Source organism: Sorghum bicolor, chromosome 7 (genome assembly GCF_000003195.3).
Source record: "Sorghum bicolor cultivar BTx623 chromosome 7, Sorghum_bicolor_NCBIv3, whole genome shotgun sequence".
Lineage (NCBI taxonomy): Eukaryota > Viridiplantae > Streptophyta > Magnoliopsida > Poales > Poaceae > Sorghum > Sorghum bicolor.
Genome location: NC_012876.2, coordinates 1,893,381 through 1,911,698, shown reverse-complemented (window position 1 = coordinate 1,911,698; position 18,318 = coordinate 1,893,381). Strand labels below are relative to the sequence as shown.

The window sequence follows — 18,318 nt, the reverse complement described above, 5'->3', positions numbered from 1 at the left end:
GTGTTCACTAACAGAAGCAGAGTTCCTCCTGTCTTCATTGTTGCTAGGGCATCTTGTGTGGTCTGTGATGCTCCACTCCATGGTGGCCGCAACAGTATGTTGATTCTATCCCATAGGATGCTCAAATTAGATATTTGTATACCCCTTTTGTGGCGTAGAAACTGAAATTCAAGAGCTTGAACACGTATGTCCGCGAATACTAAGCACCAACCACCTCCATCAGGATGCTGTGCATACACCATCTCTGCAATTGTTTTGTTGGGACAGTTAACCGCGCAGATGAGTTTGAAGGAAGCCGTGTGTTGATCTTTCAAGAACACTATCTGGCACTGCGCCGTAGTTGTGCCGTGTTGGCCCACCTGGCTTGTCTCGTTCGGCCCCTTTAAAAATATCTGTTGCTATACAACCTGTTTGTTTGGTTGAGAAGCTATGACTGAAAGTATTGTTTGCTGATTTGTTATAAGAGAAAAATACTCCTGATATTGCTGAATAACTGACAGATTTGATAGATAAAGTCAAGCGAACAGGCTTAGGGTGGAACCAGAGAAGTGGGTTGGACACAAGTGAGGCCAGCAAGCATGCCTTGTAATCCATTTGAGCCTATCATGGAATCAAAAGACACCTTAGAGCAAGTGTAATAAGAGGTTGTAAACTGGCTAAATATTGAGGTTGAGAAGAGAGGAGAAGTGGACCGTAAACTTACAGCCAACTTAGACAAAAAGAGAGACAAGTGGGCAGGAACGAATCTAGAGGGTTCATCGGGTCCGTCGACCCCAACGAATTTTGTGAAGACCTTAGTAATTATTATTTAAGCTTAATAAAATTTATGTTTTTGGCTAGATCCACCACTGCAAGTGGTTTATATATTGATAATGAAAGGCTAACTACTATATAGATGAGCTAAGAGAAGAAATCTTACTCCATCGGTGGCCGATTGTAATTATTAGCCTTGCTTTTATCTATGTATAATCCTCTTCCCCCTCTCCCAAGTAAGTTGATAACGGGAGTAGCTAAGGTGTCGTTCGTTGCTGGAGGTGACCTGCTGAAGCTTGCGTGGCATGGCTGTGGCGTTTTCGTCGTCGTATTGGTATGCCCTCGTGACCGGGCCGTGCCATGAACCATGCTCAGTGCGTAGCGTAACCACAAGTCCACAACCACGTGCTCGCTGATCACCGCGAGTTAGGAGGAGTATTTTATTGATTATTACTCCTACTAGTTGTTATTAAAAAGCCACGACCACCGTGTGCTAATCATCACGGCCACACCTGCATGGCCATTGCAGGAGTTGCTGGAGCTCCGTGAGCCTGACCCCACCTTCTGCAATTCTGAGCTGTTTGACTAAAAAGCTATAGCTGAAAACATTGTTCGTTAATTTATTATAAAAAATATTTCTAAATATCTAATAGGTTCGACTAATAATTTTAAATAATCTCTCTTCTTTTGTATCCATCCGGACCGGACGCGGTCCAGAGAGGATCGGAATTCGGAGCCCGTGGTCCGTGGACCAGAAAAGGTACTTGATGGTTCTTTTGATGCCGCGCGGACCGCGACCGTGGCAGGAAGGATGTAGGAGTACAGTAGTATCTTTCATTGCAACCTAGGTTTTGTTTAGATATGAAATTTTTTTGGATTTCGTTACTGTAGCACTTTCGTTTGTTTGTGATAAATATTATTCAATTATAGACTAACTAGGATCAAAATATTCGTCTCGCGATTTACAGCTAAACTGTGTAATTAGGTCACCCAAAAACCAAAAACTTTTTAAGATTCTCCGTCAAATCGAATCTTGCGGCACATGCATGAGGCACTAAATATAAACGAAAATAAAAACTAATTGCACAGTTTACCTGTAAATTGCGAGATGAATCTTTTAAGCTTAGTTACTCCATGATTCGACAATGTTTGTCAAATAAAAACGAAAGTGCTACAGTTCCGAAAACCAAAAAGTTTTCGGAACTAGGCCTTGTTTACTTCCACCCAAAACCCAAAATTTTCAAGATTTTCCGTCACATCGAATCTTTAGACGTATGCATGCAGTATCAAATATAGATAAAAATAAAAACTAATTGCACAGTTTGGTCGGAATTTATGAGACGAATCTTTTGAGCCTAGTTAGTCCATAGTTAGACAATAATTACCACAAACAAACGAAAGTGTTACAGTGTCGCAAAATTTTTCCCACAAGGAACTAAACACGGCCTAAACAAGGCCTGAACTAAACACAGCTTCCAGTACCAAGATGTCACCTGATGACGTGTCCTCCCAGGCCCATTGACAGACATGGAAAATAATAAACCCACACCAGCTACTCCTACTTGCCACAGTGATGCAATGCAAGCTCAAAAACGAGGCGGCGCTGCCACAGTGAACAAACAGTACTGTACGTAATTACGTACGACATCACACGACACACAGGAGGAAATAGTGTGTATAGTAGTAACAGACTAGTAACAGTAAACATGGAGAATTTCTGATGCTAATTTAATCCAGGAGTGGGGTGATCCAGATCCAATACAGATACAGGGGTACCAATTAATCCAGCACTTAAGGTAAGGTAATAATCCAACACAAGAATTACTCGACAAGGTCGCCTAAACAACACACGCCGCTAGCTAGCACACTCAAACTGTGGTGGTAATGGTAATAGCTACTACACACACGCACGCACTCTCCGACAATGGGTGTTACAAAACCCTACTAGGTAGGGGGGTTGGGTACAACACACTAAGGTCACACGGCTACAGCGAATGCAGTTGTTAGTCTCTCCTCCTGCCTGCCTCATCATACAGCAACAATTAGACCGCCCTAGTGCGAGATCTGCAGCAGTAGACACATCTTTCACAAGTCAGGAACAAATGAACCAATACATCCATCATCCTTCCCTCTTCCGGCGGGGACCTTGGCTCCCAGTCAGTGTGGCTAGCTCCAGCTGGGTTTCAGAGGGCTCATGATCCAGACGCAGTCATCTTCAGGTCCCCGGATGACGGCGTCCTGGACACCTCGGCCATCGGCTGCTGCGCAGAGGATGCCCAGCTCTGGTCCGCGCCGTAGGCTCCTGTTGAGGTCATCCCTCTCTGGGCCTGCTGCCCTTGCTCGCTGCTGTGGGTGTCCGTGCTCGAGATTGGGACAGCAGGAGGCGTCTGTGGGACGGTGGCAGGTGCCGCATCCACCCGTGGCTTCTTGTTCTTCTGCTCCATCTGGTAGCTTGGCAGGAAACTCCCAACCACAATCTGCCGAACATACTCTTGACTCAGTTACACTTTGAGCTTATATAGGCAACAGACAGACTATAGTTATCAGAAGGATAGATGGAACAACTATGGTCATAGACTGCACAAGGCATGCAGTTTTGGTAGTTCAGCTGTACAATTGAGCTTCATACTAATAGGCAGGCATTCAATCTTTAAAAGCGGGTGAACAAACGCATACCTGAACAGGACTTGCTGCCACCAGCAGGCCGGCAACTCCTCCACCGACAACACGACCGTCTGGGCTTGCAAGAGACACGCTCATCCCACCTGACCGACTTCGTGTTCCGTTGTTTTCAGTTGGCATAAAGGACCCAGACAAGGACAGCAACTCAAAGCGTCCCTACAACCAAAACAGGGCATCAGATAGATGGGGTTAAGTAGGACCACTCAAAATCCTTTGTCTGCATCCACACAGACATACATATGAAACCATGCGCCCAGTAAGAACTTTTGTGTGTCAATCCATGAAGGGAGTGAAAGCGTCATGCATGGCTAACCTCATAAGTTAGCGTGCCACCAGAGGAATCAGGCTGACGAAGTGTAACGTTCGATATAACGCCGTTTGCTGAGAGAATACAGATAGCTCGTGGTCCTTGTTGCGAAAATGATATAACCTTCATCGTCACATCCTGAACGAACAGAGAAAATACAGATCACTATTTCGCACACGGATACGGACCACTTCAGGAAAAGGAATAATAGTGTAGCTGTAACTGTAAGAGGAGCAATGCATGTACACACAGGAATTGAAAAGGCCAAAAGAAAGGCAGAATTCATTTCAATCTTTGACAAATTCAACAGGAATGCCAAATAAGATGTGTTCACCTATCCTTATCTAACTGAATGGATAGGAATACTGAAATAAGAGTATCATGACTTGCTTTGGCTAATCATACCAAAGCAAAGCATACAAAGCTGAGTGTGCAACCTTGGATCTCTGTGCTCAACACATTACTTATAAGTGATTATATGAAACAAAATGTGTGAACAGATATAAAATGATATAGCTGATCACATCAAAATTTGTAGAAAAGAACATGTTATAACTGAAGATGCAGAAAAATGATATTTCAGGTAAGAAAGATTATGAAGGTACATATACAGACTGTCTGGTCAGAACTCAGAAACAGTCTCAACCAGAAATCGCCAAATGAGTTCAAGTGTAAATGGCAGCTGTTCACATCATAGATAACATCTAGATCCATACCTCACCAGGAGCGACGGTAATTATATGCGGAGTGAAATTTGCACCAGCAGAACATGCCACCATGTCACCTGCCAACACATTAGGCTGTTAAGAAAGTAACGGCAGATTGTAGCAAAGCAAACTGACCAAATGAAAGGACTGCAGAATGCCAATTTGCTAGAAAAGATAGTTTAGTCTATTACGGATCTATGACAGTGATCTCATCAGGAAATCAGGTCTGTGCGACATCATGAGAAAGATGAACATCTAGTGACACAGCTGCGTCATCCAACGATGATTCACTTCTACATGTACAGAATCCCATAAATATTTCATTCACTGTTAATGTTCAGTCCAGTCATACAAACAATTACCACCGTATTCTAGTACCCCCAAGCATTCACTCTACATTCTCAGTCCAGTCATACTAACTGTCACCACCAACCTTGGGAAACACAGATACTCCGTACTATGTCTGAACTATATCCATCAGACCATCACCTTCAGACCTACTACCAGAGAGACCCTAGAGACAAGGGATGACAAAAGGCACCGACCGTGGTAGAACCTAACAAGGAGGATCTTCAAATGATTTATATCTCCCATATTTTGTTCCAGGACTGGACTGTTAACCACAAGCAAGGCAGCACCACCATGGCAGGCATCCCCACAACGGCTGAACCCCACCACAGAACACCAAGAAGCCCTGAGAGCAACCAACAAAACGGGGGTCGGATTCAGGCAGAGGGATATGCCTCCATCTGGCCCCCACTTTGCTCCCCGGCCGAGCCACGAATCTTGGAACACAGCGCACCAACCGGCTGCATGAGCCTGCCTGCCTGCCTGAGGTCCCTGACCATGCGAACTACTAGTATCTGATCATGCAGTGCAGCACGAGTGAGCTGCGTAGAGTGGAGGAGACAAGAAATATTCGGATAAGAGAGGGACAGACACGGACAGTGTCATGACAAGGAGTGAGCGGGTGACGCCGCCACCCAATTACAACTCCTCCTGCCATTGGCCCCTCCACCGCCGCTCATCTCCTCTAGTCGAGGAATTTGTCGGGGAAAAAAAAGCGAGAGAGAAAATCCAATCCTTATCTCTGGAATAGGTTGTGGATTATCCCAAAAAGAATTTTAATACATTTTTTAGAAGGGTTTAATTAATCTACTATGAATCTACTAGTACGAGGGAAAAAAAACAGAGGGGAAATGCGATCCGAGCGAGAGATTTGGGAGTAGTCCTACCTATGGAGTTGAAGTGGAAGCCGAACTGCTGCTGCGGCTGCTGGTGTTGGTGGTGCTGGAGGTGGTGGTGCTGGTGATGGTGTTGTTGCTGCTGCTGCTGCTGCTTGGCGGCGGCGGCGGCGAAGTCGAGGGGCCGTCCCCTGCCGCGCTTCATGGCGGCGCCCACCGCGGAGGCGGGCGTGTACTGCCCGGGCGCCACGGCGGTGGGCATGGGCGCGGACGCCGAGATCGGCGTGGCGTTGAGCGGGCGGATCAGGCTCCCGTCCGGCCCGTACTTGCGCGGCCTCCCGCGCTTCTTCGGCACCTTCATCAGCACCGGCCCCAGCGCCATGGCGCCGCCTCCTCCTCCCGCCACCGCCGCCGCCGTAGCTAGAGGCGGCACCAGGACGGCGCTCGAGCTACCCATCTCCGCCGCCGGCGCCGCCTGCTGGAAGCTCACCGTCGCCTCTGGTGGCGCCGCCGTAACCGGTGCTACCGCCATAGGCGGAGGCGCAGGAGCAGGCGCGGCACTCGCTTCCACCGGCTTGGCCTCCATGCACGCAGCAACCCGCACGCGCCCGCCTGCTCGTAGTCGTCGTCCTCCTCCTACTAAGCTTCCCGCCACGAGCAGTCGCCATTGGAGCTCACGCACACTCTCCCCATCTCCCCTCCTTTAGCAGCAGCACCCGGACGCCTCCCCCCCCCCAAAAAAAAAAAGAAAAAAAATCCACGCACAAAAAAGAAAATCCCCCAAAAATCCCGAAATATTCCTCCAAAAAATCCTCGAACCAGCGAAAAAAAAATCGCCAAATAAAACAGAGCAGCAGCGGGAGGAGGACGACGAAGCGGAGGTCGCGAGGCGAAGAAGGAGCAAAAGAAAGGGGGGGCGGCGGAAATGCAAGGGGGGCGAGCGAATGAAATAAATAAAAAAAGCCAAAACTAAATAAAAGCAAAAAAGTTGCCGCTGCCGCCGCGCGCGCTGGGGAGAGGCCGAGAGGGCGAAATTGCGGGATTAAAAAAAACGAAATAAATTAGGTTATCGGGGGGAATATTAAATTATTTATTTAGCCACCCGCGCAGTAAAGAAACGGGGGCCGAAATTGTCGCGGTTTAAGAGCGGGGGCGCGCGTGGGGCCCACGTGCTCGTCCTTTGGTTTTTAATGCGGGAACCCGAGAGAGATGCCCGTTGCTTGGCGCCGTGCCGTGAACCCGGGTCCGGGGGGCAGAACCGGCAAAAGGCGCTTGGCGTCACGCGGCCTAGTTAATTAATTAATTAATTATAAGCGCGGGTTTATTGTTACGGCAGATGGGGGAGGTGGATTTACGGTTTTGCCACTGTGAGGGCGTGGTTGACTGGTCGTCGGCTTGTCGCATGCGCCGCTGGCGCTGGCTGCTTCCCTTCCCTTCCCTTCCCGCGGGTCAAGCGTGTCAAAGCGAACAGTGACACGTCAGACGCAGAACAGGGACTGTGGAGATGGGATGGAAACAGCTCGGATCCAACGACGGGGAATTCAACGTGTTTTCTGTAGTACAGCTTTTTTAGATTTTTTTTTTCACCAATCCGGAGAGAGAAGAAAAAGGGGTTTCGCCTACCTTTTTATCTGTGGACCAATTTCTGTTGTCGAAATCGATAAATAGTGCTGTAACCAATATTTTGTCGCGTACTACAATCTTGATGATGATGATGATGATTTATATATAGCTAATAAAATAACTAAAATAGTACCCTTTAAAAAAAATAAAATAGTACGAAACATTTTGGAATCTTTATACAATAAAAATAAAAACTAGTAGTTGCTGCCAAAATAATGATGTTCACCTCATTTTCCTCTTTAGGAATTTTTTTTATCTGGCCCTACCTAAAAAGCTGTGCCGATTTTCCAAGAAATCCATAATAATATTATACACAAGTGGGTTTTATTTATTTTTTTTGAGGAAGTGGTGTTGCTGGGATTTTTTTTCCTAACTCAATAGGGTTTTATACATTTAAAATGAAGATTTCTTGTTCCAATGTGATGTGTTTTTTTAGGAAACTCCAATGTGATGTGTTGCTTCACTTGTTCAAAGAAATGCATCTTTTTAGATGTGGATGTACAAGGGTTTAAAAAAATGCATCTTTTTAGATGTGGATGTACAAAAATACATGAACAGCATACACTTTACAAAATATTTCCACTTTTCAAATGAAATAATAAGAAACAGAGAATAACTAACGCCTCAACATGCTGTATTACGCGCAAATTATAAATTCAGTACGCAAATGAATGAATACATATATGCATGTGCGATAGTTAGAACCACCACCTCTTTTTTACTCTTTTCTCTTGGCACAAATGGAAACCAAAGCATATCCTCCCCTGCTTTCATCCAATATACAAACATATACAAGACAAAAACCATGGAAAATAAAATAAAAGGCATGCGGCAAGCTCCCCACCTACATACAAAGAAAAACAACAAGTAACTGGATCTTGAACAAAGCTTATTGTCATCATCATGTCTCATCACCTTATCAAATGGGCATCCATAAACTAATACAAACGAATAAATACAACCTCTCCCTAAAACAATCCTAGATATGCAAAAAAAAAATAAAGGTACAATCACCATGTTAAACGAGACTAACGTTACTTTTGTCTCATCCTACTACTTCACCTGTCGAAATCCATAAATGGTACTCCCTCCATCCCAAATTGTAAGTCGTTTGACTTTTTTTACCCCAAGTTTGACCACTCGTCTTATTCAAAAAATTTGTGCAAATATAGTCAAATTTAAGTCATTCTTAAAGAACTTTTATTAATAAAACAATACACAACAAAAAAAGTGATATTTTGTATAAAACTTTGAATAAGACGAATGGTCAAACTTGATATTAAAAAAGTCAAACGACTTACAATTTGGGATGGATTGAGTACTACCCTACCATTATTTTATCATGTAGCAATACCTTTTTATAGTAAAATAACCACTACAATGAGAAACATTTTGGAATATGAGTCACGCATTTTTTTATAAAACAAAATTAGTAGTCGCGATCTCAAAATGATGCTAAGCTCAATTTTCTCTCTGTGAAAATTTCTTTTGATCTGGCCATGCAACCATTTTTGCAGTTTCCTCTATTAATTAAAAGGGTTTGTGATTTGTGATGATGATATTGCTTCATTTATTATTTAAGTATCATTCTATTTCAATCCAACTAGAAGATACTGCTTCCATTTATGATTTAAATTAGAGTGATGTTAATTTGTTTTTAACTTATTTTTTAAAAAGAAAGAAGAATTATATTAGATCATAGTTTAGTACATCATTACGTTACAATCGCTCTGGAATACACTATGTATAACTAGAAACTTAATTATAAATTAAATTGTACCCACTCTTTGTATAGCTCAAAATCTCAACTCCAAACATGTTTGACGATTCGTATGGATGACCGCACAAAAAAACCCTCGGCAAAAGACCCGAGAATAGTGTCCAACAAACGACGCCTAACATTCCTGTAGGCAAAGTGGAGAAACTTCTTACGTGTGTCTTTCTTCTTCTTCTTCTTCTGCCACCAAAGAATAAGGAAGACTGATCTAAAAATTATTCTCCCTGGTCCTTCATCGTGGTCCGATCTAACAATGACAAAATAAAGAAGAAACTAGAGAAAAATATTCCATGTCGGCGACATTATCTCCGTCTTTTATGTCCTGGTTGGAAAGCCGAGTCTTCATGTCGTCAAGCCGAGGAAGTTGCTGACGCCGTTGTCGCCCTCATCTTCCACATAACCGATATAGAGAAACGAATCCATCCTACCCCCTGTCGTTGTTAGGGAGGAGGAGGAGATAAATCTCCAATACCAAGAAACTTGATATTGAGAAATCTTAACACTGCGAGACTCGATCCACTAGAAAACTTATCGAAAAGAATGGATCCCCACTACCTCCAGCCTCCGTGAGATGCCAAAAGGGAAGGAAGGGAGAGCAGCAAGAGCAGTGGCGGCGGTACTCACTAGGGCGTGGGAGTCGTGACACGAGTCGTGCGAAGATCTCATCAATCAAACACCCTGTTTCTAACTTATGTTAAAATGTTTAAAAAAAACCTGCAAACACAATTTTTACGAAATACTTCCTCCTCTGAATAATTCAAGACAAAAAACAAAGAAATAAAGTTGCAAACACTTGATGATGTGCCAGGCGCAAGTTCAATGTGAACGGAATATATATATATATTTGGTAGCTAGAACCACCACCTTTTTACCCCTTTTTTGTTGTTGGCACAACTATTTTTATAAATAAATAAATAAATAAATGAAGGTAACATATCTATCCTAGCTTCCGGCCAATAATCAATCTCCAAACATATACAAGACAAAACAAGCGGAAAATCAATTCAAAGCCATGCCAATTGCCAAACTTCCCACTTAAAAAGCAGAACAATAATAATGCAAGTAGCTAGTACTAGCTGGATCTCAAACAAGCAAACAAAAGCTACAATTGTGGTCCTTATCTCTCACCCATAAAGAAACAATACCCCCAAAAAAGAATATATTAGAGCTCTCCCTAAAACAATGCAGGAAACCATGCTTGAATGGATATATATGCTCCTACTCCTATACTAGATGAGATGAGTATAGTAGACACAGGAGAAGCCACACTTTTTTTTCTACACATGGTTATTAGCTGGAGTAGAGGTAGAGTAGCTTTGAGGATTTTTTTTTGGCCCCCGTCCTGTGCGTGGGAACGTGTCCCAGTAAAGCTAAGCAGTGGCGCGCCCGCACATGCATGCAGACATATGCTTTGTCATGTGCATTGCGTACGTATTGGAAATACAAACACTACTAGGCCTTGTTTAGTTCCCACAATTTTTAAGATTTCTCGTCACATCGAATCTTACGGCACATGTATGAAACATTAAATATAGACTAAAATAAAAATTAATTATACAGTTTGACTGTAAATCGTGAGACGAATCTTTTGACCCTAGTTAGTCTATAATTAGACAATATTTGTCACAAACAAACGAAAGCGCTACAGTAGCGAAATCCAAAAAATTTTGCCAACTGAACCAGTCCTTACTGCGCCACTGTATGCGTGCATGTATATACCGTATATGGATTGGACTGTAGCGTGACTAGAGCAAGGGCCACCGTGGGTTTGTTTTGTTTGGCAGAGCTTTTTTTTTCCTTTATGTTTTGTGTAGAAGTTTAGTTTCTCTAGCTAAAAATGCTTTTTATGCGTACATTTGACTGATTCTAGGAAGTAATTATCTTTTATAAAATTATTATCTGACGTGAGCTACTAGTGGACGGATGGCATGCCGGCAGTGCGAGGCGTAGCTTTTACTATACGTACTGTACGGAGTAGGCTGCAAAGTAGGAGTACGTGCGTGCTGGAGCTGGACCGCAGACCGGCCGCAGATGAGTCGGTGGTCAAAAGACTCTCGGCCGGACGGACCAGACACACCAGACGTACGTACAGGCTCCCATGATTGAACACACACCGTACGGTGCATCAGATCACATGTGATTTGATAGTTTGTGTGTGTGCCTTCTTTAGTTCGCCCCCAAACCGAAATTTTTTTAATATTCCTCATCAAATTGAATCTTTCGACAAATGCGTGGAACATTAAATATACACAAAAATAAAAATTAATTACACAGTTTATCTGTAAATCGTGAGATAAATATTTTGATCCTAATTAGTCCATAATTGAACAATATTTGTCACAAACAAACGAAAGTGCTATAGTAGCAAAATTCAAAATCTTTTCACACATCTAAACAAGCCATTAGTTTTTATTTTTGTCTATATTTAATATCCTATGGAGCATTAAATATAAATAAAATAATAAGTAATTATATAGTTTATTTGTAATTTGCATGACGAATCTTTAAAGTTTAATTAGTCTATGATTAGATAATATTTGTCAAATACAAATGAAAGTGTTACGGTGTTCATTTTGCCAAAAAAATTGTAACTAAATAAGACCATAGTCAACGGTGTAGACGGCCCTGCGTGTACGTGTCCAGATGTACACAAAACGGAACGGAACGGAAGTCTCTGTAATACTTGTCTTTCCTGATATGGATGCGCTTCTGAACCTGTACTGTAGTGTACGTCCCGGTCGCAGTCCAAGCCATGAGTGTGCGTGCATGGTCACAGGGCTCAGAGCCGCCGATCCAGCAACCTGTACGTACGTACGTTTGCGACGGCAGGCTATGACGTACGGAGTACAGTACCTCTGAAAGTCCTCAGAACACGATCGGATCGGAGCCGGAGGCGTTGATGTTTTCTTTTAAATTCTTTTATATAAGCTAAAAAGGTGAAAAGTTTTTTTTTGACTATATTAGTATTTTCGTTTTTATTTAATAATTATTGTTTCATTATAGACTAATTAAATTTAAAAAATTCGTCTCATAAATTATAAAAAACTGTGAAATTAGTTATTTTTGTCTATATTTAATATTTAATACATGTGTCGTAAGATTTAATGTGACAGAAAATCTTGAAAAGCTTTTGGTTTTTAGTGGCGGTGTGTAGTACGTTGACAATCAGGTCTTGTTTAGTTCACGAAAATTTTTGGTTTTCACTATTGTATCATTTTCGTTTGTATTTGACAATTATTGTCCAATCATATACTAACTAGACTCAACAGATTCGTCTCGTAAATTACAAACAAACTATGTAATTAGCTTTTATTTTCGTGTATATTTAATACTCTATACATATGTTCAAAGATTCAAGAATATATGAAATTTTGAAAATTTTTGTGAAAATTGATCAATGTCGTGTCAGCGTACTGTAGGTACGTGGCCTCCTCTGTCATCCTCTGGCACGCATGTGTACGTACGGATGCCATCTCGGACTGTACATGCTGCTGCTGCAGCAGCAGCACGTACTAACATTTGTGAAAACAAACGGTCCCTTGTTTAGTTCTGAAAAGTGAAAAGTTTTTGGTGCTGTAGCACTTTCGTTTGTTTGTGACAAATATTATCTAATCATGGACTAACTAAGATCAAAAGATTCGTCTCGTGATTTACAGCTAAACTGTATAATTAGTTTTTGTTTTCGTCTATATTTAATGTTTCATGCATGTGCCACAAGATTCGATGTGACAGGGAATCTTGAAAACTTTTTGGTTTTCAGGGTGAACTAAACAAGGCCCTGATGTTTGGCCTTGTTTAAAATTTTTAAGATTTTTCGTCACATCGAATTTATGGTACATATATTAAATATAAATAAAAACAAAAACTAATTACACAGTTTATCTATAAATCACAAGACGAAACTTTTAAGCCTAGTTATTTTATGATCGGATAATGTTTATCAAATAAAAACGAAAGTGCTATAATATCAAAATCCCAAAAAAACTTAGATCTAAACAAAGCCTCAATAAAGATTTTATAGAGATCTTTTAACTCATTATCATTAAGGGTGTCCCACATGATAAAAATATTGACATGGCAAGAAATTTATTATGCGAGAAGAGATGTGTATTTTTTTCTTTTTTTTCGAATGAGAAGAGATGTAGTATTTCCTCATTGTTAAACTAGATATACATCATTTCCCCGCAAACTATGTCCAATCATAAGCAAAGCACCATATTAAATGCTATGAGTGCAAGTTTCATGAGTTTTATTTGTATTTAATAGACTATCCTGTAGACATTTTTTATAACATGTCTATAGAAGAGAAAGGAGAAGTGACCTTACCACAATATTATCAATATCTGTGAGAGATATGAAATTAAATGTCTATAAAAATCATAGAATGAAACTTTTCATTTAAAAGTGGATGTTTCATCTATCTTTCATTTGATTTTATTATATAACTTTGCCTGAGAAATTTTAATTATTTAACATTACGTCCCAAGTTTTTTAGGTGTTGTGATAGTCTTAGAAACCGTAGACCTAAATTAAAACTTGCACTCAGAACAATGGCCTTAGGCACCGTGTTGGTCAAGAGCGCGCTGAAGCACAACTAACCTAACTACACACTCTGTGTTTCCTGCAAATGTTAGGTGTTGCTGAATGATTATTTTTTAGATAAATGCTGAATGATTAATTAGTACTAATAAAACCTAAAGTAAACAATCGATGTGCTTATCCGAATTGAAAGTGGGGCGGGGAAATAAGTGGTCCAAAAGTGGAAACTGTTTGTTTTATGCTTCTTCATTTTAGGCATAATATATCCTGCCTTCAAAAAGTTTAGGTGCATATGCATGTTCTGGATTCATCTACCGTGTTCAAATTTGAGTGCATTACAAGGGAGCCACACACTAATGAAGGCCGAAAGGTGATGAGCAGTTGAGATTAAAGAAACACAAAGGGCCGGGAAAACAATTTATTACTACTGCTTTGCCATCTTAATTCAACAGCCACACTGATTATCTATAAACACACTCACATAAGCATACGTCCAGAAAGGGCCAGCCACGGGGACAGCTCATCAAACTTCAACAATATTTTTGCCTCCTACTTTATTTCTCAAGATAATATATCAAACCTTTCATTTTCTTCCAAGACAAGTATGGAAGGAAATTGATTTACTAAGCCACAAAAACATAAAGATTTATTGGGGCGGATTTGGACGGAATGCGTTTATAATGATTACCGAACGGCGGCAATCAAGCCGGACACACTGAGGAGTCAATGCCCAACGGTAGACGAAAGCAGAACAACATATATATAAGATAGTCGGATTAGTTGATTAAGATAGGGCTAATGACAAGCTTTACTCCAAACCTTGCCCCTCTAATCCATCTACCATCTATCTACTAATTTAATTAACAACTGAGAAGGAATTTAACAAAAAAAAAATAAAAAAAAGGAGAGATAGATGCATGAGGGATCATGGGCACTCCACCACCTGTGTATGCAACCAAATGTTTACTTGTGGGAAGGCAGACAAACAAGCAAGCAAAACCTAAAAAGTAGGCTAGGGCATGCATGTTGTACTTTAAGGATGTGATGGGCAAGTGGATATCTTATTCACTTTCTTGCAGTTAGGAAAATGGGAAAGTGATGATCGGAGTTAAGCACCAACTTAGTCACAAGTTTAGGTGAAAATGCTCCCTAGCTAACTGAGGGCCGCCTCCATCAGGAAATTAACAAGTGTCAACACGCACAAACAGCTTAGCTATAGATGCTAACCGTACAAGGCAACAAAGGGAGAAGTCCATCAGCTATTTTGTTGGCTTCCCCAGCCTCAAGCGTTCACATGCACGCGTGGATCGGATAAAGGACGACGTCTTAACTTCTCTTTTGTTACTTTCAATCTGATCCAAAAAAAAATGTAGTGAAGCAAGTGTTTTTTCGAAAAAATTTCTCACCCTCATCATGCAACTCGCGGGACAAGTTAGGGCGTAAAAATTATTAGTTATGGAAATGTTAGATTAGTAAAGGTGCCTTGCACGCTCATGGGCTTGCCTATCCGGGCTCCCCATTTGGCTTAGGCCTCGTTTGGTTTACCTCAAAAATTAAAAAAAATTTCAAGATTTTTCGTCACATCGAATCTTGCGACACATGCATGGAGTATTAAATATAGATGAAAATAAAAACTAATTGCACAGTTTGTCTGTAAATCGCGAAATCTTTTAAGCCTAATTGCTCTATGATTGGACAATGTTTGTCAAATAAAAACAAAAGTGCTACAATGTCAAAATTCAAAAAAAATTTATCTAAACAAGGCATGAACAAACATATATACTATGAGTCTCTGCTAAAGGAAATTATTATTACTATTAATGCTAATTAATATACTTGCCCAATAGCTTAATATTTTGGGCGATTTGATTTACGGTAGACCTGGTTTAGATCAGCTAGTGAGATTATGAAAAGTTGGCATGTGGTTTGTGCATTGTTAAAGGCTGGTGTAAAGACCTGTTTGGATCAGCTCTATATCACTTGTAGATCTTTAAATTTTGCCTCGCGCAAGCTAGCGCCTCCAAGCTTTTTCCAGCTTCTGAGTTTGTTACAATCTATGTATAGTTTGGATTTGTGAAAGACGTCCTCTTTGAATTAGGTAGAGTTTTAAAAATTCACAATAAATAAGCTCTAGTGGATCCAAACATCTTCACAACTAGCAGTCTAGCACATACTCCCTTCGTCTAAAATATAAGTTGTCTTAGTTTCGCACTAAGTTAGACTCTGAAGTGTTTGCTATGTTTGTAGAAAAACACACAGGCAACTACGACATAAGATTAGTTTCATTAAATCCAGTTGTTAATATGTTTTAAAAAAATCCAGCTGTCAGTATATTCACTGTAAACATGTATTGGTAGAAGTTAGAAAACTTTAAGTTAGGATAAAACTAAAATGACAAACAATTTGAAATAGAGTAATAGTTTCTCGAGCTTGCAAAACATCTTGTTTGTGATCCTCTTTTCCATCATGAAAAAGGAAACTGCTTCCAATTCTTTTAAGAATACTGCTAGTGATCGTTTATTGCAGCTGTGGCTGCTAACACCAGCACACAAACTATTTTTGTCAGCGGTAAGAATTAATTTCTACTCATGGTGTGGTTTAAGACCCCATGGCCGTTACACCTCGTGCACCTACCAAGTCGCATTTTTTTGTGTGGGAAATAAGTATTCGTGTGATTTCTTAATTAGATTCGAACCTAGAACCTGCCCCTCGCGCGAGCCTTTCTTATCAGTTACCACACCATATACTCTGATCCTATACCACAACACATAAGTATCATCCATTTTGAACCGTGGTCCTATTTTCAAATGGAGTGTTGTTTATATTAGATATAAGAAGTTTGTTTTCCTAATAAATGATTTTAAATGAAAAGGTTTTCAAGTGGAAGTTTGTATGCCTGGTTGTCTATAACTTTAATATAAAATTTATCTTCATTTAACTTACATGAAAATTTATCACTTCTATATAAGTGTTCCTTTTGAATTGGTTTTGTAGTGGAGGTTGGATAAGACAAATGCCTCTAGGTTTCACAAAAAGAAGACAACCATCTCTAGAAGTGGCGCTATTATTTGTATGGATGATCAACATAACCTACTGTCAGTGAAAATAAATATTTCTATTGGTGGTAGATTAAGTAAACCACCAGTAAAAACATTTGTGCTGCAGTTGTGGTTGTGTTTATAGAAAGCCATGCACCTTGAGGCACGACAGCCTGGCCCACGGCACCCAAGTTTTAGGGGTCGGCCCGGCAACGGCCCGGTGCCACCTCCGCGGGCATTGCACAAATAGCTCATTTTTATATTGCATGTCTTTTGTCTTTCATTTCTATGATTTGAGACTGAGGTTATGAATGTGAGAAGTTGAGAGTTGTAAAAAATTGATTGTGGCATTATACTGATGAAGTGATTATTGTCATTATGTGGTCATTTTGAATTTTTTTTACACAATCAGGTTGTGGGCCGGATCGGCCCGCAGTTTCATCAGGCTACGCGGGTCAACACGACACGAATTTAGGCCCGCAGGCCATGCTTTGGGCTGGCAACCAGGCATGAGGCCCGATGGGCACAGCCCGGTGAGACACGGCGGGCCGTGTCTGCCCATGCCTGGCCCGGCCCATTGGCCATCTATAGTTGTGTTATAAAGACCGCCACTAAAAACAATCCTCTTCCACCACGTACACCGTGATATATTTGGGTGTGAGCTCAAAAGCATGGTGTACCGTTACGGCGTTACCGTCATTGAAGTAAAGAACCATTTCTGTACGACGTTGATTAGTACCATGTCCATGCATGCTGGACAGCTTAAAAGCGATCGTATACTGCATAATGCATAGTACATTATGTACGCAAGAGACACGTACGTACGTACGTGGATAACTAGTTAAAGGCTGCATTAACAAGGGGTGCCAGCTGAGGACTTTGTACGCGTATATGCGTCGTCCACTGTTGCGCACTACGTACCTACCAGGGCACCAGCAGGGGCAAACTAAGGGCACTCACAATGCAGACTCTATCATGGAGTGTAAAGTTATTTATTACCTCGAACAATGTGGATTTAGAGTCTAAATAAGACTTGGAGTCTTATTTTTTCTACCTCTTTCTTCAATAAATACGGTGCCACATCAGCAAAATATCATAAATAATATGTAATTAATTGTCTTGGACTCTATGATAGAGTCTTGTATTGGGAGTGCCCTAATAAACTGCTCGATTCGGCCGTCTGATAGATATTTTCTCTGCATCGTCTGCCGAGGAAGATTCCCGCAGCTAATTAAGACCTTGTTTAGTTCCAAAAACTTTTAAAAAATAGACACCGTAATATCTTCATTTGTATTTAATAAATATTATCTAATTATTAACTAACTAGGCTTAAAAGATTTGTCTTATAAATTACAGGTAAACTATACAATTAGTTATTTTTTTTAATCTATATAATTAATGTTTCGTGCATGTGACGCATAATTCGATGTGATAGAGAATCTGAAAAATTTTATAAAATTTTTTAGAACTAAACAAGGCCTAAGCTTCAATCCACCACAGACCACACAGCACCGCAGCTAATTAGCTAGGGTTTGATATCCCTTCCCTTCATCATGCATGAGTGCAATCCTGTGTCTGCGTGCACACGCCAGATTAGTGGAGTGGCAGGCACATGCATGCATATGTCCATGGCAACCGACCGAGAGAGAGAAAAAAAAAAGATTAGATAGCTAGAAACAGTGTGTTTGTGTTTATATATATTTATCTT

The 18,318-nt window shown here is 40.9% G+C and overlaps 1 protein-coding gene across 1 annotated transcript; it reads right to left on the bottom strand.

Annotated features, from left to right (window-relative positions):
• On the bottom strand, positions 2,457 to 6,670 carry LOC8066110 (AT-hook motif nuclear-localized protein 1). The gene is made up of 5 exons (XM_021465872.1): positions 5,685 to 6,670; positions 4,459 to 4,526; positions 3,749 to 3,880; positions 3,430 to 3,591; positions 2,457 to 3,230 (listed from the first exon to the last, which is right to left on the bottom strand). The coding sequence occupies exons 1-5, from the start codon at positions 6,217 to 6,219 to the stop codon at positions 2,946 to 2,948; spliced, it is 1,182 nt and encodes a 393-aa protein (XP_021321547.1). The 5' UTR covers positions 6,220 to 6,670; the 3' UTR covers positions 2,457 to 2,945.